Here is a 13755-nt window from a genome sequence, read left to right as displayed (position 1 = left end):
ACCCACGCGGCAGCTGAACAGTCGGATCTGGAGCTCCAGAAAGAGGCCTGGGCTGGAAGTAATGGAAGCCTTAGAGAGGTAGAATGACGGGGACAGTGGGCCGGAGACCACCCTGGCCCGATCCGCTGCGGATCCGCGTTCTCCCTCCAGGTGGCACTAAAGCCCCGCGCTTCTGAGTCCCGTTTTCCCAGACGCGCGCTCTCTGTACTCGGAGTGTTCCGCTGCTCTGGGGACTCGCCACGTCTAGGTCGCGCCCTCCTCGCTGGGCAGGATTTAGCTGGGGATTCAAACCCGGAGCGACCTCTAGAGAGCGTGTCCAAGTCGTCCACGCGGCCAGCACATTCTTGGCGGCTCAGGGGCCTCAGGACTGGTGACGTGGTTGGTGTGACCACCTGTCCCTCGGGCCGCCTCCAGGAACCAACGTGAGGAACCGGTGTAGGGGAAGGGCCAGATAGACAGTGCCCAGAGCAGGGATGCATGGAAAGAGGACCACCAAGGCCAGACACCCGACCCGCTAGGAATGGAATTTCCTGTGCCCAAGGCCATCTCCGCGTGGGAAGCGTGTCGCGGATCCTTTAAGGCTCCGTCTCCCTGCCCTCCCCCTCCCGGGACCGGCCGGGACACCCGGGACCTGACATTTGGCGTCTCCCAATGTGGGAGCTAAAAATAACCATTGTGGGTTACTCCAGGCCATTGCTCCGCACCCACCCCGCGTGCCGGCTCGCGCAGTTTCGGGCCGCCCGAGTTCTCTCCCGGGCAAGTGTACCTGGCCCGTCCCTTTCTCTCGGACCCCGCCGTCCCGAGCCGCCGCTAAGGGCTTTGAAGTCGCTTCTTCAGCCCCGAACCTTGGCCGGTGGGCGGAGTCCTCACACTGAGGGGAACTTGGCCTCCAGGGTTCCCAGGACCCCCTTTTCAAAACTTCCGGGCCGGAGACCGGCGGGAACCCGAGGGGCGTGTCTCTCCCGGCACGCTGACGGGCGTGGCCTCGCTGGCCTACCCTGCAGCAGGTGCCAAACTCTCAGCCTCAGGCTCAGGAAAGGGCGTGGCCTTTCTGGGGTGTGCGGGCTCCTGGCCAATGGGTGCTGTGAAAGGCGTGGCCCTGGGGGACCGCCGGGGCTGCTCTTCGAGTCTTTCCCCCGCCGGCCAGGCTCAGCCGGATCCCCGGGAGCTGCTCTCTGGCTTCTCGGCTTGTGGCTGTGGGTCCCGCCAGGCTCGCCCTCCGCACAAAGCTCCGCGATCCCCATCGCCCCCGCTCCCTCTGCCCGCCAAGTCTAGGGCCGCAGACCCCCAGTCGCCTCCCTCTCGTCTACGGCAGCTCGTGCATCTCCAGCTCCTAAGACAAGATGCCGTCGGGCTTCCTACAGATCGGCTCCGAAGTAGGGTTTGGCATGCGGGGGCGGGACGCGGACACGGGTCTCGCTTTTCTCGGGCTGGGGTCGCGGTTGGGGTCAGCTAGGGGGCGGTCCTTGCGCAGACGCAGGGGGTGGGGGTGGGGGGCTGGCTATTTATACCCGGGCTGGACAACCCGTGACGGTCGGACTCCAGTCCCTCCAAGAGGCAGAGTGGGTCTGGGGGATTATTCGGGGGCTAGGACAACGGCTGGATTCTGCGAGTCCAGGGTTCGCCCCCTTCTCTAGTTGGCGGCGAGTTGCGCCGGGATCGTGGACACTCTCTGCCCTCAAGAAAGCAGATCCAGGAGGGTCTTGCCCTCCAGCAGCTGTCCGTCTGCCTCGGCTCGCCCGCAACCTTTCGAGGACCGGAGGTTCTCCGTAGGCCCCCCCCCACCCCCACTCTTGGCAGTCCTCCAGGACGCTGAACTTTCCCTCGCCCCACGGTTGGTGGAGGGGTAGAGGGGAGTGTCAGCCCTTCCTCCCCCAGCTCAGGTTTCCGTGTGGAGACAGTCTGTGCCGCCAGCGATCAGCCACCACCGCTACTGCACCTCATACCACCTTCCCGCCCCCATCCCCTGGGCAAGGCTCTCCCAGGCAAAAGCCAGCATGGTCCCCTGCCCTTCGTCGCAGCTTAGAGGGGGAAGGGAGGCCGGGGCGGAGACAGAGAATGCCATAGGCCAGGAGGAATGACCGCGATGTCCTTTTGGGAAATGCCTTTCTTGAGCCTGTTGGGGGCTTCCAGGAGCCCGCGGAGAGAACCCCCAGATGGGAGGGGAGAGGACAGAGGCTGATGATGATAATGCACTTGTCACTTTATAAAGCCAGCACTGTTGGGGACACTGTTAACGTTTGATTTTGATTTTCACACTTTCACTGACAGGTAGGCAAATTAGGCAACATCACCCCTATCTCCCCAGTTCAGAGTGGGGCAGTGACTTACTCAAGGTCACACAAATCTGAACTCAGGTCTTTTAAGGCCAAGCCTGTCCCAAGGTCACAGAGGAATTGTGAGACCCAGGTCCTCAAACATTTCTCTGCCTGCTGGACTCAAACATCAGTTTCTCCTCCATGCCCTGGTACTCTCGGGTTCTTCCTGCTCTTGTTTACATTGAGATCTTCAAGCGATTCCTAATATGGCCCACTTTCCCTCGCCCAACATGTTGGATGGAACCCAGCATCTCAAGGCTCCTGCTGGGCCTGGGCCCCTTGAGGAAGGAAAGATGCCATGATTCCATGTGATATGCCTCCTCTCTGCTTCCGCCTGCCCAGGATGGGGAGGCCCCCCAGCAACGAGTCACTGGGACCCTGGTCCTCGCCGTATTCTCCGCTGTGCTCGGCTCCCTGCAGTTTGGCTACAACCTCGGGGTCATCAATGCCCCCCAGAAGGTGAGGGGCTACAGCCGGCAGAGTGGAGTGCCCAGACAAGGCAGGGGGTGTCCGGAGTGAGCAGAGAGGGAGGACTCTGCAGGGGATAACTCCTGTGCTGTCCCCCAGGTGATTGAACAGAGCTACAGTGAGACGTGGCTGGGGAGGCAGGGGCCTGAGGGACCCGGCTCCATCCCACCAGGCACCCTCACCATGCTCTGGGCTCTCTCCGTGGCCATCTTCTCTGTGGGTGGCATGATCTCCTCCTTCCTGATTGGCGTCGTCTCTCAGTGGCTGGGAAGGTATGAGGCTGGAGGGCAAGGGAGGACAGGAAGGGAGCCAGAGTACCAATGCCCTAACTCTCACAGCCCCACTCTTTGCCTGCCAGGAAGAGGGCAATGCTGTTCAACAACGCCCTGGCAGTGCTAGGGGGCGCCCTCATGGGCCTGGCCAAGGCGGCTGCCTCCTATGAGTTGCTCATTCTTGGACGGTTCCTCATTGGCGCCTACTCAGGTACCCGCGGGCACTGTGGTCCCGCCCAGTGCCTTGCTCTCCTTCACTCTCCCTGGGCTTGGGGGTCAGAGTGGGCAGCTGCCCTCAGAAGCTCTCTCCTTCCCTCTGCCCAGGGCTGACGTCGGGGCTGGTGCCCATGTACGTGGGGGAGATCGCCCCCACTCACCTGCGGGGCGCCTTGGGGACACTCAACCAACTGGCCATCGTCACTGGCATCCTGATCGCCCAGGTGACTGGACCTGGCCTCACGGGAGGCTGGGAAGGGGGTTGGGGTGGGGCTCTGGGGACAGGCTGAACGGCCTGCCCTCCCTCCCACCCTTCTGCCACAGGTGCTGGGCTTGGAGTCCATACTGGGCACTGCTACGCTATGGCCACTACTCCTGGGCATCACTATGCTGCCTGCCCTCCTGCAGCTGGTCCTGCTGCCCTTCTGTCCAGAAAGCCCCCGCTACCTCTACATCATCCGGAACCTGGAGGGGCCCGCCAGAAAGAGTGAGCTCCCGCGCCATCTTGCTGGTGCCTGTCCTCCTCCCAGGCCCCCTCCCTGCCCTCTCAGACCTGACCCTCCTCACCTCCAGGTTTGAAGCGCCTGACAGGCTGGGCCGACGTGTCTGAAGCGCTGGCTGAGCTGAAGGAGGAGAAACGGAAGCTGGAGCATGAGCGGCCACTGTCCCTGCTCCAGCTCCTGGGCAGCCACATCCACCGGCAACCCCTCGTCATTGCAATTGTGCTGCAGCTGAGCCAGCAGCTGTCGGGCATCAACGCAGTACGTATGCAGCAGCCTCCAGGAAGGGCAAGGGTCAGGGAAGAGCCTGAGAGGAGGGAAGAAGGGAGCAAGCCCCCTACGTTGAAACTCAGGGTCAGTCCAGCTTGGAGTGGCTGCAAGGGAGGGAGGGACACATCCCTGCCATCCCCTTTTCTTCTCGCCTGCCTCTAGGTTTTCTATTATTCAACTAGCATCTTCGAGACGGCGGGGGTAGGGCAACCAGCCTACGCCACCATCGGAGCCGGTGTGGTCAACACGGTCTTCACCTTGGTCTCGGTAACTACTGACCTCTGGAGGAGCCCCCACCATTGGTTTCACAACCCTGGGCGTCCTGGAGATCCAGCTCTTGGTTGGCTCCACCCACCTAACCCCTCCCACTTCCCAAGCCTTAAAGGCCCCTTGCAAGCCCTGACTCTCCCCTCAGGTGTTCTTGGTGGAACGGGCTGGGCGCCGGACCCTCCAACTCCTAGGCCTGGCAGGCATGTGTGGCTGTGCCATCTTGATGACCGTGGCTCTGCTTCTGCTGGTGAGGCCTAGGGAGAGGGAAGGGGACCCGCGGCCCAACCCAGGGGAACTGCCCCAAGGGGCTCTGTGGGCAGCCAGGGCCATGCCTCAACATACATGCCTTTGATCCTGAGGCCAGGCCGTATGCCAGGACCGTGCTACCGAGGGATTCAGGCTGCACTTCCTCCTCTGGGTGGAAGCTGTAGCACAATCCTGGCAGCCAGGGAGGAGAGCCCCTCTCAAGCCTCAGGGCCAATAATTCCTAAGGACCCAGCTCTAGAACCAAGTGGGAATCCACAGTCATAAGAGCTGGGAGACCACATGTTCCCTCTGCCCTGAATTGGCAAAGGGCGGCCAGCTGAATGTCAAATGCTCGAGGACCTATTCTAACCAAGGGTGGCCAGCCCCCCGTGAGCGGCTGGTAGGGGTAGATGCCAGTTTGCTGGGTTGAGGGCAAAGGAAGATCCAGAAAGACCTGACCTGAATTCTCCACCCTCCCTGCCTGGCCCCCAGGAGCGGGTTCCAGCCATGAGCTACGTCTCCATCGTGGCCATCTTTGGCTTTGTGGCCTTCTTTGAGATTGGCCCTGGCCCCATCCCCTGGTTCATCGTGGCCGAGCTCTTCAGCCAGGGACCCCGCCCAGCAGCCATGGCTGTGGCTGGTTTCTCCAACTGGACCTGCAACTTCATCATTGGCATGGGTTTCCAGTATGTTGCGGTAGGTCCCCTGCCTGGTCCCCACCTCCCACACGGTCAGCCAGAGGACGGCAACTCACACTCACAACTAGCCCAGTTGCTTTCCAGTCAGCATTTCCCCCTTTCCCCTGCCCATAGAGTGCTGGTCTGGGGGTCACTTTGGTGGACCACGTGGGTCCTGAAGACCACCTGTTCCACCAGAATCAAAGAAGGGAACTGACCTAGATTGGATAACAACAGAGGTTTCTTCAAAACAAACTAGTGGCATAACTTACTTAGACTAGGAGTAATATTACAAACTTCATATTAATACTGCAGATGGCCGGGAATCCACTCTGACTTCAGGGACTCAGGATGGTAAGAGAGGGAAAAACCAGGAGAGATGGGGTTCAGAGGATCCTTTTCTCACTAAATTCTCCTGGTAATTTCCATTGCCCCACAAAGGAGCCACCTGCTTTGTGCAGTATCCTTGTGAAGGCCTTAGTCCCTGGCTTGCCTGAGGCCACCCGTTCCCTCCCCTCTGTCAACACCTCTTTCTCCACTTGTCCCAGGATGCTATGGGTCCCTACGTCTTCCTTCTATTTGCGGTCCTCCTGCTTGGCTTCTTCATCTTCACCTTCTTAAAAGTGCCTGAAACCCGCGGCCGAACGTTTGACCAGATCTCAGCCACCTTCCGCCGGACACCCTCTCTTTTAGAGCAGGAGGTGAAACCCAGCACAGAGCTTGAGTACTTAGGGCCAGATGAGAATGACTGAGGGGCCAAGCAGGGGCGGAAGAGCCAGTTCTTCAACCCGCCCAGAGACCCCCTCCTTTCCTCTGCAGCACTTTAACCCTCTCTTCCCCATTACTTCCAGGGTGGAGAAACCCCCTGCAGCCTGGTGGAATTGGGAAGCTGGAGGGAAGGGTGGTCTGAGCACCCCCTCATTCCCCTCGTGTGACTCTTGGATTATTTGTGTTGTGGTTAGGCTGTGGCCGTGGCGTGGGCCATTCTCCCTTCTCCTCCCCTCCTTCCTCTGTAGCCCACCCGCACCCCGCCCCAGCTCCAGGATACTTCCGCCCCCGCCCCCCGCCCCCCGGCCAGAGTAGGGGGATTATAGGGAGGAGAGGCTCTAAGACTGACTTTCTGGTGGGCGTGAACTGAAGCCAAGTGCAGGACTGGAGAAGAGAGATCCAGTTCCTGCCACCTTGGACTCCTCCCACTCTGGCACTTTCTCTGAATTCTTACCACAGACTCTGGGTGAAAGGGGTGGGGGTCTGTCTTGTCCCCTCCAGGGCAAAGGACGCACCCCTCCCAAGGTCTAACCTCACCTCTCTCACTGCAGGCTCAGTCCTGTCGCTCGGCCTTCCGGGGTGAGAGGGAACACACGTCCACATGTGGGGAGAGGAAGGGACAGCAGGCGCCTCTCTAGACTCAGGGTTCCAGGCCCCACCCCAGCTGCTCCCCAAGGCTGCCAGATGGGGGCCCCAGCTCTTTCCTCCTCTCCCATCCCGGGAGGGTGTTGTACCCAAAGGCTTTTGACCAACTAAGGGAAAGAGGGATTTGAAAGGCTGCCTGTGAACACTGGGCTGGGAGGAGCCTTCAGATATTTTTGTATATGTTTGGAAAAGAAGGGGCAGGGAGAAGAAACTGAAGGTCTGTTGTACTAAATGTATATATATATATAGATCCGTATATAAAGTTACTGTATGAGATGAGCGTCCTGTCATGTGAAGACACTCCGGGACGGGCTGAGGCAGGGACCATAGGCACCCCAACCCCCGTCTCCTCTCCATCCGGCCTCAACTCGAGGCCGCAGAACCCTCTGGATGCTGTCACTCACTCACCCCCCACCACCTAAGAGTTGTAGTCACTGCTTTCCTTAAGGGTAGTAAATGCTTGGTAAGGTGACGCTGCAGGTGCCAGATGCTGCTCTCGGCACTTCAGGAAACACTCATTCTGCCAGGGAGGCATTAGTCCCGTTTCACAGATGGGAAAAGTCAACTTCACAGGGATGAAGGCACTTCTGCAGAGCCGTACAGCTAGAAACGTGGGCACAAGGATCCGAGCGCAGGCCCTGCCGCCGCCCCCCTCTACAGTAAGTTACCAGCGAGGCTCTGAACAGAAAAGAGGCAGAGACCAAGACAACAGGAAAGCCTGTTTTTGTTTTTACTGGAGGCTCAGGTGGCACATGACGGTTGGTTCATAAAATGGCTTCAGAGGTGTAGGGGGTAGTGGGGAAACAAAAAATAAACTGGAAGGGGAAAGAAAAACAACCAGGAGCGGGTAAGAGCTGGCTGGTTCCTTCTCAGCCTGATTTAGGGGAGGGAGTTGGTGCCTCTGAACTATAAGGATGGATCCCTTCCTTTAACCCTTGGTCAGGGAGAGAGAGAAAAAAAAAGCCAAAGCCTGTTGCTTTGGCCCTCCTGAGTCTCCAGGAAAAAGGGGAAAAGCTGGTGTTTTGATGTCATGAATTGTGGGAAAGTGGGGAGGGAGGTGCTGGGTAGGATCCAGGTCGGTTGGAAAAACTGGCAGATACCTGAGAGGAAGAGAGACCGAAAAATCACGACCAGCAGCTTATCACCACCCAGCCCCATCCCGACCCTCTTGGTACCCGTCCTGGGCTTGCCACTCACCAGATGGTGGCTCTGGGTGTCCTTTGAGTTGGAATCACTCCGGTACGGCGGTTGGGGGGTCCCCACTGTTGATGGGGGCTGAGGTCTAGAGAGAACAAGCGTGGTCGACTGAGACCCTCTTGTCCTTTGGAGCCCCCAACTTCAACCTCCTCCCACCTTTTCTCTTCCCGTTCCTCCCCCAGTTCGCATCCACAGGCTGGTGCTGGGGCTGCCAGCAGAGCTGAGAGGGCGTCTGCAGGGGGTGACGTGGGCTCGACCGCCTCTGCTGGGGTTTCCTGGTGGGTTGGGGTGCCCGCCAGGCGTGGACCCAGCAGTACTGCCTCTTGGGTGTCAGGCTGAGTGAAACAGGATGGGTGGGAGCAAGGCCAGGAGAAGAGGGACAAAGAGTGGGAAGGGAAAGGAAAAGAAGACAGAAGTAGGGGAAGAAGGGAGACAGGCAAGTTGGCCACAGCCTTTTCCTTCATTCTCCCCCGCCACACACGGACAGTCCAAGGTCCTCACCTCCGGGGCTGTGGGCCGCCTGGGTCCAGGGGGCTGCTGCCGTCTCCGCTGGAAGTAGGGGCGGTTTCGTGGGCGCTGGGGCTCAGGCCGGGAACCATCAGTGGGGCCTTGGCTGGGCTTGGTCTCGCCATCCCCACCTTCTGTGGTGGGCTGCTGGGGTGGCCTGGGGTGGAAAGGCCTGGAGAGAGAAGTAGGGACCCTGAAGGGACAGGAGCCCAGCGCAGACCACGTCCCTCCCTCCCAGGGCCGCCCAGCAGAGGTGGACCAGGCTGCCTCTCCGTCCCCATCCCACCCCAGCAATGCCTGCTAACCCCTGGGCACCTCAGCAGTAATCGCTCAGCTACCCAGCCCTCATGACCACTGGCTTCAGGGCCATCCCCCTCCCATCCTCCTGTCCCCATACTGGCTGGCGAAGGGGAAGACAGAGCCTGGGACAGGGAGTCTTACCTTCGGTACCTGGGCCGGAATCTGGGTGGGGGTACCCGCTCATCTCCCTGCTGTTGGTCCCCCTCCAACGGGGCTCTCTCTTTGGGTTCTGCCCCATCAGTGCCCTGGGAACACACAAAGGCCCGGGTGAGCCAGGTGGCACCAGCTGTCCAGGTGTCTTCAGCTCTTCCCAGGCCACCATTCTGCTTCGTCTGGGGACTCGGGTCTCCAGCCTCACCAACTCTCGCAGCTGGTTCCTACATTCCCAGTTCCCCTCACCTCTATGGGCTGCTGCTGGTTGGGGGGCTGAGGGCCTCGCACAAAGCGCTGTCGGTAGAAGAAGGGTGGTGGGCGCCGTCGTCTAGGCCGCTGCCCGGGGTCTTCAGCACGCTCCCCTTCGCTGCCTGGTTCTGTCCGGCCCGACGGAGTCTCTGCCGCCATGGGTGGCGGGGCAGCTGGACGGGGCCGGGGGATGAATCGGCGGAACCTTCGTCGGTTGGGGGCATAGCGGCTGCCCTTCACTGGCACCCCGCCGGGCCCAGTTACATTAGCAGCTTCTGCGCCCTGCGGGGGGAGGTGGGGAGGAACGGGTGAGAACCTGCTCCAAAAACCAGTGCGCAACCTTCCCAGTCTTGCCTGAATCACTGCCTTCCCATCCTTCCAGCTAAACGCCCCTTTCCAGCTTTCCTCCAGGTCCTGTAACTTCTACTTCTTTCCACCCTCCCCAGAGAAGGAGTGGCAGGTGCTTGGACCCTTCTAGGAGGGACCCATCTGCAGCTGGTCCTTGTGAAATACCTGCCCCTGGACCCTCTTGAGGTTTAGCCTGGAGGTGGGGTGGGGGTGGGGAGGGAGAAAGAAGGCTGGCAGTAGGTGTCCATCTCCAGGAGGGCTGATTCTGAGAGGAGAAGGTGGGCACAGGCCCCCTGTGGAGAACAGGCATGGGAGTATTTGGTGAACTACAAAGAAACCCAGATACTGCTGACTGGTGACAGCGACACGTTCTTTACGACATCCCTTGGAGCGGCCAGAACGTTAAGGACGACAAGGTCTGTGTGAGGACACAGTCCTGATCCTACAGCCTGGGCTGCTCAGCCAGAGGAAGAGCTGGCCTGAGGAGGCCAGAGCCTCAGGGGACTTCCAGGCCACCCTCCCACGGCTTGGTGGGCTCTCCATCCCACCGCAGCCCCCGAACCTTCTCTCCTTCCACGACATCGAACTCCACAGTCTCCCCATCTCCAACGCTGCGCAGAAACTTCCTCGGGTTGTTTCTTTTAATAGCTGTCTGGTTAGGGAAATGCCAGGAGAAAGGTGAGGACAGCCAGCCGGGAGTCTCTCGCGCCCCTGCTGGGTCCACCACCCAATTTCATTCTTTTCAAAATTTTATTGAATACTTGTGGGCTGGGGCTGGAGGGTGGAGCAAGGAGAAGGCAGTCAAAGTTTAGCAGGGGAAAAGCCACAAACTAGCGGCTTTCAAACAACTGTGCAGTTCACCATGGTCCCCAGGACATACTCCCTCCTCCCCCACCCCTCAAGGATTTCAAGAAGGGAAGCAAGAAACATGAACTCAAAAGCAAAACAAAAAGCCGAGAGAGTCTTCAGTTGCAAAGTGGGTAAAACGTACTGTGCTTCTTACCTCAATCCCACTGAGAGCGCTTTCCACCAAAGCAGTGGTTCTCAAACTGTGCGTGCATCACAAACACCTGGAGAGCTTGTAAAAACAGGCTGCTGGTCCCTCCCCCAAACCTGATTGATTCGCTAGGTCTGAGGTGGGCCTGAGAATTTGGATGTCAGGTGATGCTGCTGTCGCAGGGACCACACTTTGAGAACCACTGCACCTAAGTAGCGCAAGCCTGTGTCCTTTCCCTTGGACACCGCCTGTGATTCATTCCGAGGGTGTTCACAGGTCCCAGTAGGTAGTGAGCGTGCCATGCCCAGAGGGCAACAGGTACATTTCTTACAGAGACAACCCAACACAAGTGGGGCCAATGCAGTTAATACAGGCACCTGAGGTGGGTGGATGGGGGAACTATTTCCGGGTAGGAGGTGAAAGCTGGAGAAACATGATCTATGCTGCTAAGGATAAGGGCAAAGGCCATCAGAGAGGGCGGGTTCCTCCCCTCAGAAAGCCAACCTAGCTCTTACCTGGTGAACAAAGACATCCTCCTTGGTGTCATTCCTGCAGGACAGGATGGGTTGTTAGGGGGTGACTTTGGTAAGGCGCTCACCTCCACTGAAGCCTCCCTAGCTGCCATTCCTAAGACTTGTGGCCCCATCCTCTCCACCTTCCACGGCAGCTTGGGGTGAAACGGGGCCCAGGGAGTAAGACAAGAGCCAGTGAGGGCCCCCTGAAGCTGGTATGAAGCAAATATCCCTAAAACCTCCATGAAAAACCTGGGCTTCACGAGGAAAGGGCTGTGGGGGGAGGCAAAGACTTGCTGAGCAACTCCACCTCTACCCCAGGGCACCTTACAACCTGGTGGTGATGGGTATAACTGTCCCCAGCCAACAACCCCTCTTCCCCAACCCACATCACGGGTGGAAAATTCCACTCGGTTTCCTTCCTTCTATAGTCAAGGAGGGAGAAAGTGGGCACGGGAGTTGAGGTGCAGAACACATTTGAGGAGGGGAAAATGGGTCAAGAACTTGCTCCAAACAGCCACAAAACTGTATTCTCAGCCTGGAGGTGAACCCCAGGTCCCCTCTCAACACACCAAGAGATTAAGGATGAGAGAGAATATTCGATCTGTCACGACCTTGCCTATCACCCCAGTTTATCCTAGCACCCCAATGGGGGACGGGTGAGGTCTTCCCTCAGAACCTCCCAGGAGTCCTCATTTCCAGAATTAGAGAGGGACCCTTCCCTAGAACAAGTGTTCTAGCTTTAAAGCTCTTAGATCTGCACAAAGGTCAGCCTGCTAAGAGGGAACTGGGACCTCCCAGGAGGTCTGGGCTCGGCAGGGTGCCTGGGCTGGGGAAGGGCCCTCTGGGAGAGACCTGGCTCCGCTCAGAATCCGCCACTACGGCCCCGCCCAGTGCGGGGGTGGGTGGGAGGGGCTGCGGAACTGAAGGAAAGCAGCAGCCTCAGGCTGTGCTGGCGCCTCCCTTCCCCAACCCCCACCGGACGCAGTCCCATCAGGTGGGGGATTGATTCTACGAGCTAACAGCTCCGTAAGGAAGATAAGTTACGAGTGTTAAGTGTGCTGCCCTAAACAGGAAATGAGTGAGGATTCCAGCCCCGAGGCAGAGAGCAGGTACATTCTGGCACAAAGGCGGCGGCAAACTAAACCAGAAGGTGACCCAGACAGGCTTGGGAGGGTCAGAGCCAGGTTTGCCAACTTCCTAGATCATTAACCCTCCGCTGCCCTTGAAGATGTGGAGGCGGCTTCGTCTTGCCCACATCTGTGCTGTGGTTAAAGACTTTCAATCAGCGTCAGCTGGACATTGCAACCATGTGCCTTGGTAGGGGTAGGGATGAGGCTGGAAAGGTGTCCAGTCCCACAGGCCAGTTTGGAAGGCACCCATTCCACCCCCTCCCTGGGTTCCTCAGATACCTGTTGATGAATCCGTAACCATTCCGCACGTTGAACCATTTGACAGTGCCCAGGACTTGGATTGCTGCCAGGCAGGAATGCAGTGGGGACAGTAAGATGGGGGAAGAGATGGAGTTCGACTCAGTTTTGAGACACTCCAAAATCTAGTCTACCTCCCTATTACCTATTAAGCTTAACTTCACGCCAACCAGGTTTCACCCAGTAGCTTCAAGGGATTCTTACCCCAGTTCCACTACGTAAATGGAAAAGCCCATACAGGGGGGCTCAGGCTTTCAAAACTCTTCCGATTCTAAGGCACGTTCCTCACATCCTACAAATCAAGGCCCTTCACCTAGAACCGGGTACTCACCTGGTCCACGAAGTTCCGCCCTCAGGTCATAACTGAGAGTCTCTCTAGCCCTCCCAGTGTAAGGGTCACTAGTGCACTTGCTTCCTGGTCTCAGAGATTTACCTAATACTAACCCGAGTCATCAAGGCCAAAGTCTCCCGCCCCGGGGGCGCGGCCAGACCCTACCAGACTAACCACGCCCTCCCGCCCAAGAACTGCAGGATTTCCCACCAGGGGAACCCACTTCGGTCCGCTGGCCTCAGCGTAACTAGTCCTTTGAGTCTCGAGCCAAACCGGCCTTCAGCTTTCCGGACTCCGCCGGGCTCCACGATGCCCCTCCCCCAGCCCGCCGACCCCCCCGCCCCCTTAGAGCAGCCCTGGCGCGCGCCCCGCCCCTCACCCAGCACCGGCTTGTCCGCCTGACTCCGGGCCGGGGGCGCGGGGGTCCCCGAGGCCGCCGTCGCTGGGTTGCCAGGGGTGCGGGGGCCCGGCGCCGAGGGGGTCCCAGCAGCGGGGCCCGAGGAGGCTGCGGCTCCGACTCCGCCGCCGCCCGCCCCGCTGCCTGCTTTCTGTGACTCCCCTGCGGGCACCGGAACCACCACCGCTACCACCCCTGCCGCCGTCGCGGGCACCGTGGCCGCGGGGGCCGCTGTCGCCACCACTGCCGCCTCCGCCTCGCTCATCCCGCCGGGCCCAGTACCGGCCCCCGCCGCCACCTCCTCCTCCTCCTCCGCCGCCGCCACCGGCCCGGCCCCTCCCCCTGGCTCGCGAACCCACCGCCCGGCTTGGTCCTCGCGCCCCGAGCCTCGCCTGCACGCCGGCAGCGGGCCCTGAGCCGAGGCCAATCGGAGCCCGCAGTCGCGGCGCGCGCAGGCCCCGCCTCCCGGCCACAGGCCAGTCCTAGCGAAGCTACCCCCCAGGGCCAGCACGCCGGCCCCGCCTCCTGGACTTCGCGCGGAGGCCGAGGCCCCCGCCCGCAGCCTTGTAAGTACACCTGGGCCCCGCCCGTTTCCGTCACGTGACCGTCCACAGCCAAACCCATTGGCCGACGGCCTCTTTCCCTTCCCCCCCGCCCCTTTCCACTGGCCGCGGGAAATCAAAC

The 13755-nt window shown here is 59.8% G+C and overlaps 2 protein-coding genes across 2 annotated transcripts; one reads left to right on the top strand and one right to left on the bottom strand.

The window, feature by feature from the left end:
* Positions 1-1343: 1343 nt before the first annotated feature.
* On the top strand, positions 1344-5989 carry SLC2A4 (solute carrier family 2 member 4; the record flags this gene model as incomplete). The annotated part of the gene is made up of 11 exons (XM_079725758.1): positions 1344-1376; positions 2661-2777; positions 2886-3058; positions 3145-3269; positions 3383-3498; positions 3599-3761; positions 3848-4035; positions 4207-4311; positions 4460-4561; positions 5053-5256; positions 5786-5989. 11 exons carry the CDS (start codon positions 1344-1346, stop codon positions 5987-5989), a joined length of 1530 nt encoding a protein of 509 aa, XP_079581884.1.
* A 1412-nt stretch (positions 5990-7401) lies between these two features.
* Positions 7402-13336, bottom strand: YBX2 (Y-box binding protein 2; the record flags this gene model as incomplete). Its single annotated transcript, XM_079725445.1, has 9 exons — positions 7402-7750; positions 7848-7932; positions 8349-8526; positions 8796-8899; positions 9054-9338; positions 9967-10056; positions 10917-10950; positions 12326-12389; positions 13054-13336. The coding sequence occupies 8 exons, from the start codon at positions 13334-13336 to the stop codon at positions 7882-7884; spliced, it is 1089 nt and encodes a 362-aa protein (XP_079581571.1). The 3' UTR covers positions 7402-7750; positions 7848-7881.
* Positions 13337-13755: the final 419 nt, after the last annotated feature.

This window comes from Hyperoodon ampullatus, assembly GCF_949752795.1.
Source record: "Hyperoodon ampullatus genome assembly, chromosome: 19".
NCBI lineage: Eukaryota > Metazoa > Chordata > Mammalia > Artiodactyla > Ziphiidae > Hyperoodon > Hyperoodon ampullatus.
This window is presented reverse-complemented; position numbering and strand designations above follow the sequence as displayed.